The sequence below is a fragment of the Poecilia latipinna genome, unplaced genomic scaffold, assembly GCF_001443285.1.
Source record: "Poecilia latipinna isolate Pla-1442-1.1 unplaced genomic scaffold, P_latipinna-1.0 Scaffold224, whole genome shotgun sequence".
Lineage (NCBI taxonomy): Eukaryota > Metazoa > Chordata > Actinopteri > Cyprinodontiformes > Poeciliidae > Poecilia > Poecilia latipinna.
In genome coordinates this window covers 131,925-148,797 of record NW_015112840.1, presented here as the reverse complement: position 1 = coordinate 148,797, position 16,873 = coordinate 131,925, and the positions used below count along the sequence as shown (strand labels likewise).

General features: G+C 37.1%; 1 protein-coding gene across 8 annotated transcripts in view; it reads left to right on the top strand.

Annotated features, from left to right (window-relative positions):
• The first annotated feature begins 3,328 nt into the window (after positions 1 to 3,328).
• Positions 3,329 to 16,873, top strand: part of gria2b (glutamate receptor, ionotropic, AMPA 2b) — a 47,087-nt gene continuing 33,542 nt past the window's right edge. For 4 of the 8 annotated variants that reach the window (XM_015031938.1, XM_015031937.1, XM_015031936.1 and 1 more), the window contains exons 1-2: positions 3,329 to 3,742; positions 3,878 to 4,018. In XM_015031938.1, the coding sequence (XP_014887424.1) occupies positions 3,658 to 3,742; positions 3,878 to 4,018 (226 nt within the window). In that variant the 5' untranslated portion in view covers positions 3,329 to 3,657. The remainder of the gene's footprint in view (positions 3,743 to 3,877; positions 4,019 to 16,873) is intronic. The other 4 variants (XM_015031942.1, XM_015031935.1, XM_015031939.1 and 1 more) reach the window with 3 other exon arrangements.

Here is a 16,873-nt window from a genome sequence, read left to right as displayed (position 1 = left end):
GATAAGAACATAACAAAAGTAAAAAAAAAAAAAAAAAAAAGAAAAAAAACCCTCTACTTATTTGTGCCAGACTATCCGACGTGGCAAGCCGCAAGTCTTGAAAGCGTGTGACGTCACCGAGTTAAAAGTTACTCGTAAGTCATAAATTCAATATAATTTTTGCTCCATAATGAAATTAAACGGTTGTATTTGTCCAGTGCAGATGAAAATAACGGATTTCTGGTTCTGGTTTTTGAGAGACTAATAGTGACCTGGAAGTCTTTTAATTTTTTGTTTGTGTGTGGTATTTGTAATTGAGCATTTACATATGTATATTTTGTTCTGTTTATTCATGTTGCTGTAGGGCAAAAAAAAAAAAAAAAAAAATCTTAGGGAACCTTTGCTTGCATGTGAACTTTGGAAAATAATTATGGACAATTTTTGTAGTTAATTTTGCTTATGGACATTTAAAAATACAAAACTAAGAAAAAATATACAATTATGATGAATTTTAGTTTTTGTTTTTGTTTGTAAAGAAAATGTTTTTTTGCCATTAATTGTACTGGAGGGTCAACACCTTTTGAAGTGTATGGTCCTTGTGTGATCAGTTACAAAAAATACAAAGGTAAAATAACTTTGCAAATCCTAGGTGTCAGGAGGGATCCTTGGCTGGCACCTCATTAAAAAATAAATAACCTTGTAAACTGTCACAATGTGAGACAAAGTTTTCTTGAAATGCACACCTTGTATTAGAGAAGTCTGGATTTTCAAAACTGAAGTAATGTCAGACTAGATACAAAAAGCAGTTTTGAAATATTGTTTTAACTTTGACAGAAAAAAGCTGTCCAAACCAAACTGCTTCCACGAGAAGAAGGATTTGCTGCACTTGTTAAAACTATTTTTGGAAGGATGAATTCAGCTTCACTAGCCCTGCTTAGGCCTGGTTACTGTCAGACCAGTAGCATGAAGAAATCACTTTAATATGACCTTCTGTAACTGACAGCATAAACTGAGCATTAAAAGGACGTCTGGCCATCGGTTTGTGATCTTAAGCTCATGTGAACTTGGCTTATGGAGAAGGACAGCAGCAAGTCTACTTTTCACTGTCTAAAACAATTAAGGTTTTGAGGTGACAAAGTCAAAAGTTAGATTAAAATCTGTTTGAGATGCTCTAGCTTTTCTGTTGGTTCTCATTTGAAAACTCTCCAACGTGTCTGAATTAAGATGATTCTGCAAAAAACAGTGGGTCAAAATTTCTCCACAGTAAATACTTGATGGCAGTTGTTGCCTGTGGCTCAACCAGTTAACAGGGCATTTAATTCCATAATAAGGCCAGGGCAGGTTAACACTGAACAGCCAATTTGACAAGAGCAGTCTCAGTACTGTGTTTAGCACATAACTGGACTGAAAGCTATCGGTGTTCAGAGTCGTCAGCAGAATGCAGACTGGAAGAACCACAATGCTGTTCTCTTTGGGTTCAGAGCAGCATTCAACACTGTTGACAGATTATTACTGGAGCGACTGAAAAACTGGGTTAAACTTTCTGGTACTGTAGTCAACTGGTTTGAGTCCAGAGCAGGTCTGTCATGATACTGGGGTGTTTGGATTTTGGCATTTTTCTGTTTGCATTTTGCCAGTTTCTTGTTTACTTTCTTAGGTGTTGCCATATTCCTCTTATTTTCTGAATTCATCACTGCTCAAAAGTCTTGCCATATTTAGTTTATTATTATTGCTGTAAGGGTCATGCTGTATATGTTTGTTCCTTTTTTAATGAGTTTCTACATTTTTTTCTGTATTGTGTTCTGCATTTGAATTTAGTTTTCAGATTAGTCTTCTCTCAGTTTATAGTTTGTCCTTTTCGGCTTCTCTCGTGCTTACTGTTCATGTTCCCTCAGTATGCTTGTTGGCTTCTCTCACAGCTGCATCCAAATTCCATTCAGCCACTTGTGTCTTGACAGTAATCAAGCTGTACAGTAAACATTTCATTCTATGACATTCCTGGCTGAATATTTCTGTTCCCTTTCATGGTTTTCTTATGTCCCTACTAATGCTTTATGTCCCGTTTGCCTCCTGTGGTTTTGTAAGTCTCCATTTTATTCATCATTAAAATTCTCAGTTTTCCTCCGGCCAGTTTCAACACTTGGGTCCTTTAACCACAAACATGCAAGGACTTGTTTGTGTCAGTGGGTAACTTTTGGCATTGACAACAACAAAAAAAAGTCACATGCAGAGTTGCCTAAAGTTCCTTCCTGGGATTCTCCTTATTTAATATTGACATGCTTCTACGAGATAAGATTACAGCAAATAACAAATTACTGGGCTGCAGAATGGCACAGCAAGAAGGTCCTGGGTTTGAATCTCAGCCTGGGGTCTTTCTGGAGTTTGCATGTTCTCCCTGTGCATGCGGCTTCCTCCCACAGTCCAAAAACATGGCTGTCAGGTTGATTGGTCTCTATAAATTCTCCTTAGGTGTGAGTGTGTGCATGCATGGTTGTTTGTGTCTCTGTGTTGCCCTGCGATGCACTGATGACCTGTCCAGGGTGTACCTCACCTGTTGACCCCTCACAACCTCAGTAGGGATAAGTGGGGTCATGCTTGCAAATTAAGCAAGCATGGTTTGCTTAATTTGCATGGATGTGCCATAACTGTTTTTAGTTAGAATAAAAAAGAAAAACTGAATCTATTATTTTTGGACCAAAGGAGGACAAAAGTTAGCAAACCATTTCAGTTATTACAGCTAGAAACTGGTAATCAGGCCTGAAATGTGGGTGTAATGATGGACCCGGACCTGCACTTTCAGACACATAAAAGCAATTACAAATTCGGACTTCTATCATTTCATTCTTGCTCCCAGTAGCCCAGAGAATAGATTTTGAAATACTTCTGTCAGTTTAGAAATCACTTATTGGCTGAACATCAAAACACAGATAAGTTGTGATTTTGTTTTCACACCTCTGCATGTTGCAAATAACTGCAAGTAAATCCCCTCAGGATATCGTCTCTGAACAGGAAATTGTGTTAATGACTTTCTAAAAACACTCAGTTGACTTGAAAATGAAAAATTTCTTCATATTTTTAAGAGTGTTTTATCTGACATTTAAGGGTCCAGTTGTCTGAGGAAGACAAGTAAATATGATTTAACTTCTCTTAATGACGCTACGGTGTCATGACTGAACAATGTTCACCAATCTCCTGTGTAATCATGTGCACTGAAACCCAGAGGCGAAAACAAAAAACTGAATTGCTTGAGCAGGAGCTTCCGTTCCCATTTACTCAAAGGTTGGCGTGTGGTTTGGTCTCCATGTGGCTGACTTTCGGATCTTTTCGTGTCTGTCCGCCTTCTCATTAACATTCCTCAGTTGTGGGTGTGATACCGAGAAGATCTCCGGCGCGCGGAGCGGAGACGCGCACCGGCTCCGTGCGTTCAGAAGAGGCGCAGCTGCCGGTGGAAGGGGAGTGACGAGGAGGAGCGGAAAAAGAGACAGCAGAACCTCACCGCCGGCGACCATTCCTCTACTGGTGTCATTTACCTGCTACAAAACGCACATTTCAAGAAGATTTCCTCTTTTTTTCTCTCCGATGCTAAAGGTTCTTAATATGTGTTGGATCTAACGCCTCCAAAGAGAAACAAGGGAAGACCAGACTCATCTGGTGGATGTGGACACCTGAACTGTAGACATGGGAAATATAGTGAATTTATTTTTTTCTATTCTTCTGGTTTTATGGGTCTGCGCGTTTGGGGGCTCGCCCAGTGTTCAAATTGGTGAGTAGCTAACTCATTCGGACAAAAGAAAATTGGGTTAAATAATTTGGCATAAAATACAATTATGAATTCTGGTCGCTAAATCTGTGATGTTGTTTTTGTGGAAGTGTAACAGGCTTTTTGTCATAATTTCAGGGGGACTTTTTCCAAGGGGCGCAGATCAAGAGTACAGCGCGTTTCGGATAGGAATGGTTCAATTTGGAACCTCGGAATTCAGACTGACACCCCATATTGACAATCTGGAGGTTGCCAACAGTTTTGCTGTGACCAACTGTTGTAAGCAAAAATATCTTTAGTCTTATTGTTTTTTTTACTAAAATCTAGTGGGAGAATGACACCCACAAAACAATTGTAGTCATTCTTCAGAACATCATAGTTTAAATATTATAAATAATTTCAGCTATTTTAATAAAATATTTTCAAAGCTTTCTTATCTATATTCTGTCTGCAAACACGCTGAGACTGTGAGCTGGGTAGTTGAGGATGAACAGCGCTGAGTAGCCAGGGAAAAGTTGGTTTCCAGAGCAACCGTCACATCAATACCATTTTCAGTCTTTCACATTCATTAGAAGAGGCTACACAATAAAAAATATCAATAATAAAAGTTATGTTATTCAGGTTTATTTAAAACGCCTTAGCAGACTTTTTCAAGGGCTAATCAATATTTTCTAGGTACATTTGATTCTCTATTAATTTTTTCATTTTGCATAATTGAAAACTGTGCATCTTACATTTTTTACACCATCTCCCAACTTTAACAATGTCTTCTGTCATGTTTCAGGACAGAAATCTGAGGTAAAGAGTGACTGAGGCAGATTTTTTTCTCCCTCATGTCTTTTCTCAGCTCAGGAGGAGCGTTGTTCACCCAGGGTTGGAGAACAGCCCACATGCACAGATAGAGACAGACATTCTCGGTGCCTGTGACACGCTCTAACACGGCTAATGAGGGCTGATATGAAGCGATTAATTAAAAGCCGATGCACTGAAGGATTTCCTATGCATTGCTTAATTGCCAGAACGGCTTCTAGTCTGATTTGAATCCCTACTTTTGGTCCAAACGAAGGTTTCCAGTCACAATCTACGCTGTGACTTCACTTTGAGACATTTTCTCCTCAGAGTTTCTGTAAGAATCGGCTCTGTTCTCCTGACAGATTTATTTTAAACTGCTGCAGCAAATAGGTCGCTATATTTCGTACATTCATTAGGTGGTTGCCAAGCGACTGCTGCTCTCAACAGTCCCTTAAACATAAATCAAACGCTTCTCATTGGTGCACGCACTGGTCCAATCGATCCCATTACCATATAAAACCTTCCTGCTTGAAGATGCTCACTGCGTCCGACAGATCACAGCGAGAGTCGTGTGTTTTGTGCTCAGATGATTGCTTTTTGTTGGTTACAAGAACTTGACAGCATTGCCTTCCCTGATGGGAAAAACAGCTCCTTGTCCAGGCTTTACGAGTTAGAAATATATATTATTAGGTACTGTTGGGTGTTTATAGTAGTGGGAGGAGATTACATAAGAGAATATGGTGTTAACATGCATTTCTCTGTCATATTTAATAATTTATGTAAAACATCAGGTATATTTGTGGATGTTTTTCAACTTTTCCCTCCTCAACAAGTGTGTTTTGGGGGGAAATGACTCATGAACAGAAACGATTGAAATCTTAAAAGTTTCTTACGATAACCATAATTTTGTTATCAATTATGATTGAACTTAGGACATTCTCATTTATCAAAATATTAATAGCTTTAGTCTTGAGTTTCATTTTTGATTTTATTAGAATATTATCTTCAGTTTCTTTTTGTTCTTATTGATGAAACGTATTTAAGGGTTAAATCATTCTTCTAGAAAATTCTAGTGGTCTCTGGTGACAAACTGCAGGACTGGTTCATCTCAGCATCAGCAGCTGCTGCTTTTAAATGCAGACATGGAAGAAATGAGTGGATTGATGTTGATTATGTGATGCTGAGCTGATTTACAGGCTGTCACCTGGTCTGACAGCCAGTAGAAGCTTTGTTTGCATCCCCCATGCATTTATCTGGTGGCTTTTTGTGAACTCTGTCTTCATATTAATTGAGTTCTTGAGTGGGAGTTGAGAAGAGGAGGGGTGATGCTGGCTGTGGTGAGGAGGTGTGGATGGAGGGGGGGTGGTCGTGTGGGGAAGCTTTAAAAGCCAGTAGATGGCAGTCTGCCTCACCATCCATGGTGGACTGTAAATTACAGCACTTAAACACCACCACTTCGCCTTTTGTTCAAATGTGCTCCACGAAACTGCATTCAGGGGAGAATAAAGGGAGAAATATGAAGCTGTAAAAGCAATGACATGTTCTGATAGGCTTTCTGTTACATAATAGCACACTTCAAACCACAGGGAAGAGAGGTACTTTGGCATTCATTAATCAGCATACGATAAAGGAAGATATTAAACGGAAGAAAAGGTACAACTTTATATCAGTGTTTAAAACTCATGATAAAATTTGCTCAACACATAAACTTATGAACAACTATGATCATATATAGGGCCACAAAATGCTTCAGATTTCCTCTTAATCAAACCAAACAGATTTTAATACCAATGATAAGCTGTCTAAATTCAAAAAGCAGTTTTCAAACTATTTATTTAGCGATAAGGGCTATCTGAATCAGCATGGGAAAAGTAATTGCCCCCTAGACCTAACAGCTGTTTGTGCCGCTCTTTGTTAAGACAAATGTCCCCAAAAATGTTTATGATGGTGGAATGTTGTCTCACGTTTCTATGCAGTATTGCTTTAGTTAGACAACCCTCCAGCCATGTTGGAGGGTTGTCTCACATGAACAGTCTGTTTAAGGTCATACTACGACATCTAAATTAGATTTTTAGCCCCTTATCCACCTTAAGAGGACGGGATGCTGATATGTTTTTGATCTTTGTCTTGATGCACAACCAAAGTGTGTTTAAGTTTAAGGACACAAACTGACTGCTGGACTTTCTCATTCAATATGTTTTACCAACAAGCAGGACTTTGGTCATTTGGGATGGGTCCATGTCCTATAGAGGTCATTTCTTCATTTCTGCCAAATACCATCTTTTGTTATTGTCCAATCATGAACTCTGACCTTATGGTGTGACCTGCACACTGAAAACATAAAATATTACCAAGTAGTGTTGGTCTAATTTCTAGTTGTTGCTTTTTTTCCCACTTGGAATAAGAGAAAATCAACTTACAAGTAGTTTTTACATGAGCTTACTTTAAATAAATAATTTTTTAATCTTTATGGAAAAGGATAAATTCCACTGGCAGATTATTTCCCTTTGGAAAAAATTTTTTGTTTAAAAAAAAAAAAAAAAAAAAAAAAGCAGTGATGTTATTCTGGGTTATTTTTTGGCCTTTTGGATGAGCCACTGATAAGTTATTGGAGTAATTTGGAGGCCAGCCACTTCTGGGAAGATTCTGTATTTAAACATAATGGCTCTTTCTCTGATTCATTGAAGGTCCACAGCAGATGTCAGTTGATTTGCTTCTCATCTGTTCTTGATGTTCTTTAAATTGGTGCTTTTCTTTCCATTAGCCTACTTCATGTTCTACTCCGTTCATTGTACAAGTCTGGAACCGGTCCCAACTTTACAATAAAACATAGTTAAACACGGATGATTTATTATGTAAAATCTTCATTTGAAATCTACATTTTGTATTTACCACGGTTAACTTTATCTTTTGTTAAAATTAGTTAGATCTGAAATTCCTATGACCCAAAAATATGGGGAAAAAAATGCAGTACTGCATGAATGAGACTTGTGTAATATGATTTGATTTTATTATCTGTTTATATCGTGAAAGCTGCTGCCTTATTTCAGCTTTTAATTAACTATAGTCTTTTATTTCACAGTGTCTGAGTTCCTTTCAGGCTTATGAAACTCTCGCTGCTCTATGCCTGTGCAGAAGCATACTTCATCAACACAGTGTCAGAGACAGTGGGTGGCAGAATGACACATTTCTCCATCAATAACAGTTCATCTGGGCAGCCCTGCATCTGCTGCCAGCACCAGGGGACTCATTCTGACCATGTATATATGTGTGTATGTGCAGTAATGTTGATGCACTTTCCCCCTAAAGCAATAAATCTAAAGACTTCCTGGATTAGAGCCACCTCTTAATTCTGAAAATGACTTGAATAACCTAAAGCTGCTTTTCACTGTTGTGGGGGAGCAGGATAGCCACATTTCTTTCTCATGCTTTGTCTTGTTTCCTTCAACTTTTCTATTAACTAACTTTTAAACAGTTATGGTAGTTCAACTTAGAATGCAGTGATATGGCTAAATACAGTGCAAACCTGGAATAAAACCTGTTAGACCTGAGACTGGAGCAGAGGTTAACCTTCCAGCAAGACAACAACCCTACAAATGTATCCAAAGCAACAAAGGAATATCAGGAATATCAGGATTTCTTAATTGGTTAGTCAAAGTCCAGGGAAAAAGCCAATTTATTGTAATTTGAAAAAGGAATTAAAGAATGTGAAACTCTTGAGTCAGCCTGATAGAAATGTCTGAAGACCTGCAGCTATTATTGGCCAAAAGGTTAAATCCTGACTGACCTCCCATAAAAGGACTGACTTATTGGGAGTGAATGGAAATGCAAATCACTTTTTAGATCAAAAACTGTTATAATATAAGACCATGTACCACTCCTCTGTGTTGGTCCAGTGTTAGGTTATTTATTCATATTTCTTAACAAGATTGAATGTTTTCTTGTTTAATTTAATAAGTTTATTGTGTGTAATGTTGAGGACAGAATACAGCAGTGATGTACATTTCTGGTTAACCAGTTTTCTTCATGTTTGTTTTTTCTGACTAATAATGTTTTCAGCTTACATTTTTAAACAAGCGTAATCAGTTTGAGAAGATTTAAACTTTTGGATAATGACACAATGAATATAAAATGATTATGATGTAGTTTCTGAATGATGGTGGGAATTTGAAACTGAGAACTGGTCACAGACCCTGAAAACCTTTTATTATGGAAAGTTGTAAAAAACTTTTCATCCATTCACTTTGTGTTATTTAAATTAAAAGTCTAAAACTTGAAATTACTTCCTGAACTTTTCAAATGAATCCTTTTCAATGAAAGTAAGGCAACACAAGCAAACCCAGGCTGAACATTTAGGAAACCTCTCACTCTCTGGCATGCAGTCACAATTTGAAAACGTTTCTCTGAAAGTGGGAAGAATAAAAATTTTTATTACCTAAGCAGATACCAGAAGTGTTATTTTGTCATGTTCTTCCCTTTCTTTGTCTTATTGGACAACTGATGTGAAACAATTACAGCAGCCTATTTCTGACATTGAATATTGGGAGCATGGGAAATTGATAAAAGTTTTCCTTTGTAAAACAGTACAAATTGACACTAAAGCAGCAAAGCGTGAAAACAATTCTTTGCAGGATCCTGTGTAATTCTTCTATTGTTGGAGCTGGATGATCACCTAAATCCATTTTTAAAGGGTTAGGAGTGATGAGGTGTTTTAAGCTGTACAGTTTAAAAGACTGCAATCTGAAAAAAATCAGTCATTTCCTGCTCTCTTAGTATCCAAAGCTTCTTTTTGCCTGCCTGAATAATTCCTGTTAACTCCAGTTTTCCAGAATTACATTGTAATTTTACAGTGTTTTGGATTTGTTTTTAAATCCCATGTAACGTCTTATTTTGTCACATTATGACATCAAATTACAAAGTATTTAATGGTCATTTTGGGATAGGTCAACATAAAGCAGTACAGAATTATCATGTCAAAGAATACCTGAAAAATAATCATTAAATCAAACTTCACCAACATTTAGTTGTTAAAGATCATAAACAATCAATAATAAACACTTATCATTAAGCCAACATATTTTAATCTTCAGTAGGTCTCTTTCCCAATTCGATGTTCTCTCTATTCCTCTCACCCTGGAGAAATAGAAGGATGTTACAGTGCATATGTTTGCTTTGCTTGTGTTTGCCATGATGACTGGGAGTCTATGTGCTGCAGCAGCAGGTCTCGGTGCCTTCATTCCTGACATTCACCTTTACTGAGGCCAAGTGAGGGCGAAGAGGTCTTTGACAGCCAGCTGTCCATTTAACACTTCAAAGTTCCTGTTTGTCATGGCTGAATCATGTCGCACTGCAATTTCATACATTTGAGTGCACAAAGCATTTCATGAAGGCGTGATTTCAGGGACCTGGCCAAATGATCAAAAGGAGAAACCTTCCTTATATGCGCTACCAGGAATTGGTTAAAGCCAATTCATTGTTCACACCTAATTAAGAGCATCTCCGCCATTTCACAGAGAGTGTTGAAATGGTAAATGGGCCTAGCAGCTGGCTGGTCAAAAAAAAAAAAAAAAAGAGGCTAAAAAGCCTCTGCGGATCTTGGCTTGCCCTGAATACAGCCCCCCAACCGAGCCTTTATCGCTGTGTCCTTCAAAAGTTCCAGCTACAGATACAGGGAGATTCAGAGGTCTAAGTTTATATCTACATTTTCTCAGAATGGAAATGCCTTTGCTGTTTGCTGTTTGGGAAGATATGTTGTATTTGATTTAGTGGAAGAAGCCAGAACTTATGAACACTTCTAGTTTACACAAACTACATCTAAAACTAGAGAAGGGAGCTTTTAAATGTATGATTTATGATGGTAAACACAGTGATAACATAAGGCTTTTCGGTGTTGTGGTATATTTCCTTGTAAGGGAAATTTAAAATTTTACAGTGTGATGCTCTGAAAAAAAACAAACAAACAAAAAAAAACACATCTTTATCCTGGGGTCTGTATGATAAATATCTATAAAGGTTTATATTGTTTCCATCCTTAAATCTCACAAGATGCTACATTTCTATTGATTGTGGTTCTGATTATGATTTGGATCAGTTACTTTTTTTGAGATATGAGAAATGATGACCTCTGATCCTATCAAAATGACTCTAAGTCTAAATGACCTCCTGCAGGTGAAGACAATTGATATAAACACATTTCCTTAAAACAGATGATGAAACAAATTGACACTTATTTGATAGTGACTCATTTGTGTTACTAAAAGAGACAAAACAGACTAAAAACAGGCAAAAATGCGCAGTGTAAATGGCATAGGCGTAAAATGACTGTTGGAGTTTTTGTATGATTATCCAGCATTCAGTACCTGCAGGAGCACAGTCACACAGAAGTCAAAATTTGATTTAATTCGTTTTTTAATGAGACCCCAGCTTACAAAAAAGCTGATTGTGTTTCATTTCACTTCAGTCGATGCCCTGATCCTGAGCTTACACAAGCTGCTGGTGGCAATAAAGAGAAGCAGTTTCCTTTAACAAGGAGAGACCTTGAGCCAATCTCAAGGTTGATTGCTGCAATCATTTCGGTTTTACTAGTTGAATCTTTCCTCCAATGAAAAATGTGAGGAACGATATTGTCAAATATCATGTGTCATCACCAGGCTGATCACACATGTTAAATAAGTATATAAAACAAAAAACGGATTTACTTCTCTGAATTTCTTGATTTTGAGAGAGAAAATAAATCCATGTTCAGAATGATGTCATTTCCTGTTAATGATCTATCAGCATCTGCCTTAAAACACAAAGATAAAGACTGAGCACAGACTTTGAATGTAAATGTCTAAATTTTTAAAATGGTATCTCCTCTGTGATCTAAAAGATAAAACCTCATTTAGTTCAACTGTAAAATGATACAATGACAGGATTTATTCTAACCTTTTCAATGGGGTTAAATACAGCAGATCATTTGTCAGAAATGAAGATGTTAGGCTAGTCGTCTAACATCTGCCAAGTTGGTAGATACCAAGTTCATCTATTAATAATAAAGTTTATCCCTTTTATAATGTCCTCATTTATACTTATGTTTAGAGAATAAGAATAAATACTTGGCTAAACATTCACTTGTTTAAGGCCTTTATGGAATGTTTAACAACTGTTGATCATCTTGAAAATCATTTTCAGTTCTTTTATTTTTATTTTTTCAGAATTTAAGACAGAAACCATTTCAGTGGGTGCAGGGATTCTCATTGGCATTCAGAGAGGAGATTCTGTCCTTATCATCCTGGTGATTAAGATTTCATTTTGTTGTGTTCTTGGGGTGTTCCTGACAAACCTGGCTGCACTTTATGATGCTTTCTTGATTGCTTGGCTTCAAATATGTAAGCAGAGGGGAATGAATCGAAAAAAGAAAGGTGTAAACATTATGGGGTGGAAGGGTTGTAAAATTTTATCTAATAGCAAAACTTAAACACTAAGCAAATCTAAGAAGTTTTTAAGAGAAGTTTGTTTTACAAACGGCAGCATGATGCAGGCTAAATGTGGAGGAAACCAGATAACTGAGATAGTTGTAATGTTAATCATTAAAAGGACAGAAAAACAAACAATTCACATATTATTAAAAAATAGTACAGAAATATTGTCATGACCTAAGTAGCTATAGAAAAGATTGTTTAGCAAAGACACTCATCTCTACTTTTCATAAGTAGAGATGGTAGGAAGCAAAAAAGTTATCTTTTTATAGAGTGGTGTATCCAATCTTATTGAGGGAAAGCTTGGTGGAAGGAAAAAGTGTGCCAGATGAACTGTAACCCTGACAGAATTTTAAAGATTTCAGAGAAATTCTCCAGGCATGGACTGGAGCCAGTCAGGCCTAAAGGCATGTTCTACATCTGTCACATCACATCCATCATGCTGAGCCACTGCTGAACCTGAGAAAATGCCTGATGCGTTTGTTGGACTCTGGATGCAGTTCAAGCCAAACTATTGAATGAGCCCAACTTCAGTCCTCTGAATTTGGAGGTTAGCTCTCCTGCTTGTGCATCACTTTGTGCTGCTCTCTGCCAACTGTTTTTCTAGACCTTATTTGTTGTTTTAGATGTATGAGAAACTGGACTTTGTTTGTTTCATTAACTGAAAGAAATAAGAAGTCAGGATGAAAGTTTGGTTGAAAGTTTTAATTCTGTGTGTAATTCATTCAAATGTGTTAATTTGTATGATGTTCTAACTAATATAGATGTGTAATTGATTTCCATCTATTCACAGATAAAGAACGCAGTTTGCCTGTTTGCAGATTTTTTTTTTATTGATCACATCTAAGGAATGCAGCTTGGGAAGCTCAAAAATCCCTTGACCCAATCCCACTTGATGCGCTATTAGCTGCCCTTTGCAAGGAAGGAAAACTGAAGATGTTGGTTTCTTTGGTTGGACCAAAATGTTTTCTACATTTAATGCATATTGGGATAAATTTGGTGTTTTGGAATATTAAAACGGGCACTTGCACATGTTTTTAGAGGGTGATAGTCTATGTTGGAAAACATTAATATGTGGCACTAATTGGTGGTGTAAATACCAACTGTTCTTGTTTTTAGAGTAAGGTGAACAGTTCCTCCTCTATCTGATTCTCCGCAGGTTTGACTTTTGTTAGCTTTGCTAGCAAAGCCTTTCTTTAAAAGAATTGCATCTGTCATTCCTCCAAACATACTAGGCAACTTGAATAGAATGCTGATGGGTAAATTTCCTCTTTGGTTGACACTTTTTCTACAGAGCCTAATTTAACCAGCTCATTTAAAGCTTTGATCCGTTTGCAGCATTTCCTTGTGGTGTCAGCGGTGCTGTTAGCCTCATGTCTGCTTGGTTGACAGCTGCATTGTTCTTTTGTAACAACCTTCTTTCCCTGATGGTCTTTGTTTAAACAAAAGGTTTCATCTGGACTGTAGCCAACACATGCCAGCTGCTTTTCTCATGTCACTTAGCTTCTCCACAAACATGCAGACTTTGTGAGCGCATCAGAGTTTCAAACCTTGACACAAATGTTTCACAGCGCTAGTTGGACATTTTCTCTGTCTTACTACTTTAAATTGGGCTTTTACATAAACCGATTCTTTGTTTTTCTTTTTGCATACAGCATGTATTTATGCTTGCACAAATCCTGCAAATTAGAAACAGCAGTATATTATTCTCTTGTTACTTTCTTACAATATAGTTGATTAATATGAAATGTGTGTGCATGCTTCTGTCGTCAGAAGATGTTTGATGGGAGTTTTTGGAGTTTAGAGGTGATCAGGAGGCTTTTTTAGACATGCTCCTGCACTGATGCTCTGCTGCTTTGATCTGTGAGGGTGTTTGTCTTCATTCTGCGAAGCTCATGTGTTTTCCCTGCTGCCCTGTAAAGTCACTGCAGATGGTTTCTTTGATGAAATTCTCAGACAGACATGAATTCAACTGAGGAAAGAAGATTAGGAACCTTTCAGATCACAGATTTTTGTTTTTTAATGAAAAGTGTATATTTATGTTTTTATACCAAGACGTCTTCTCTCTGGTTGTTTTAATTTATCTCTGTTTTGTTGAATCTTTCTGAGACTAAACCCCCCTCATCAGATTTTGATCTTTCAAAATTAATATTATACTCTATAATTTATAATATACTTTCTGTTTTTTCTTCTAGGATATTTCTTCCCAGATATTTGACCACTGTTCTGATCAAAGTTGATTCATTTTTAGTGTCATTTTCCCATTGGGACACCCATTGTTTCCCCTGTTTGACTGACATTAAGTCAGACAATCAGCATAATGCTGTCACCATCGTGCTTGACAGTATGTGCAGTGTACATAGGTTTGAAAACTTGACCTTGATTCCTCCAAACAATTTTTACATTGCTGTTGTAAAACATCTCAATCTCTGCAAATTTTGACCTTAAAACATTTCTCCATAAGGTAATTAGCTTTCCATGAAGACAGATGTAAATTTCAGATGCTTTGAAGGTTTCAACTTTAAAGAAAGAAAGGAGAGAAGAAAGACATTTCAGTTTATGATAGGCTTGACCTTAACTGTTTCCAGAATATTCCTCAGAATCCCAAGAAGTTTCATTTGGTTAGACATTTCAGACTTTTACGTAACTGATTCTCTCGAAGGACAATGACCCAAAACAAACATCGTAGTTGGTATTGGAAAGGATGAAGAAGGCTCACATTAATATTTGGTGTGACGCTGAGCCCAACTGTTTTGAAAATTTATAGACTTTGCTTAAAAGCTTGGTTAAGGAAACATCATCCTTATATAAGCTCCACTGATTATGTCCCACTGAGTGGTAAATATCCTGCCACACCCTTGCTCACAGATACTTGTGTTTTCTTTGCAGTTTATTAAAGAACACATTACCAAAATTAGTAGAACTGAATGTATGTTTGTGGGTGAGTGTAGATTAGAAAGAAAAAATAAATCATTGAGAGTCTTATTTTAGACACTCTTGTTGTGAGACTCTGTACACTTCCTTATGGAAATGCAATCTAAAATTGTTGTATTTCTCCAGTGATTAATAAATGACCTGTCTCTCCTAATTTCTAAGTCCCAGTTGGAAGTACGGGGCGTCTAAATGGCATCTTGCTGTCAGTCAGTCACATGTGTGAAATTTCCAATGGATGAGCCTTGATAAAATGAGACTCACCTTGAGCCTTTTATAAGGACTCCTTGTGACAGGCGCACGGTGTGCAAGATGAAAGACCAAGACGTTCCCATGTGGAGGCAGTACGACATGTTCTCACTTCACAAATACGATGCTGAACTACTTTTGGCAGTTATGGCCATCAAACCTGGGCACATACTGTTCATAGATAATATCTGTAAAAATATTGTGTTGCTGATCAGTGACTTTTCCATTTCTGATTTTTCTTCTGTATGTAAGTGATTTCTTTATATGTTGGCTTACTGCCTCCTGGAGCTGCAGCTCCTATTATGGAGCCAAAAGCACCAAACTGCAATGCAAAATCTGATTTCAAGTAAATAAATTGGTTGCTAAACAAAAAATCTGTGGCGCCATGGGAAGATCAAACCCCTAAAGAAAAATATGGAATGAAAACGAGGGGTCGACACTAGCTGCATGCAAGGATGTAATATGGCAAGGATAAAATCATTAAATCCACAATGACATTGACAATTAGAGGCCGATAAGAAAACAAATAAACCAGAAACATGACAAGGCAAAGAGAGATACGGTTTCCACCAACAGCTGTGTCAACAATAGCCAGCTCAGCACCCATGTCCCCTGGCAGGAGGAATCACTGTGTGGGACTGGGAGAAAGAAACAGATGCTTACATTCACACAAATCGGATGGAAATGTTCAGCCCAATACACACTGAGCTGGTAGGACTGCAGAGAGTGACAAGTTACAGCAGGCAAGAGGCAGCTTCAGACTCCTGCTGGCTGTCAGCTCCCATTTTAACTTAGTGGAAGTTAATGAGAGTGGGTCAAAGATAGTGAGTGGTTACAGGTAGAGGCTGAGTCTAGATAATATAGCTTTAAGGTAGTTTAATTTGACAGGTACAGTCTTTTCAGCAGCAAAAAAAATGTCTCCCACATTTGTTGGCAGTTCCAGTCGCCCTGCAGTGACAGAACAGCAGGAAGTACAGCGAGAAAAGTTGGCTTGTCAGATGCATTAACTCATATCAGATGAACAAAATATAATGAGATTCTTAGCCCAAATTTTTGTCTGACTTAAAAAAATGACATTTCCAGATTTGATTTTAACTCTGTTAAAATACTTAATTTAGTTTAACATTGACATCATGTACTGTATATGAATTATCAGGCTGAATCGTGTCATGACAACAAGAAGAGGAGATTTTTCTCGTGAAAGCAGACATGTCCAACAGAGGGGCTTAATCATCCAAAGTTGGCATTAATTTCTATGATCATACAGATCACAGCAATTCACATTTACTCTAATAACTCACAGGTCATAAACTACACAATCTGCAGAGTAAGTCACCATCAACACAATAAAGAGGGAAATCATTGTTACAAATCAAAATTAGATTTGATCTGTTTCTCATTAATAAAAAATAAACAATCCAGAAATGTACGTCTTAAAAGTGAAATACATAGGGAAAAGTATATTCTTTGCAATGTCATTCACTGATCAACTAAAATCAATAAGAAAGTCACAAATGTGTAGGCAATGAAAAAATGATTAAATGTTCAATTGTTAGATATTTATGTGCAGTTTTGCACCCTAACCCCTAACAAATATAAAAATTACATTTTATACAGGTACAATTCTCTTGTTAATTTTAAGATATATGTTAAACTATTTATTGCACAACTTCAATTCAGTGAAACTTTATTTATGCAAAGG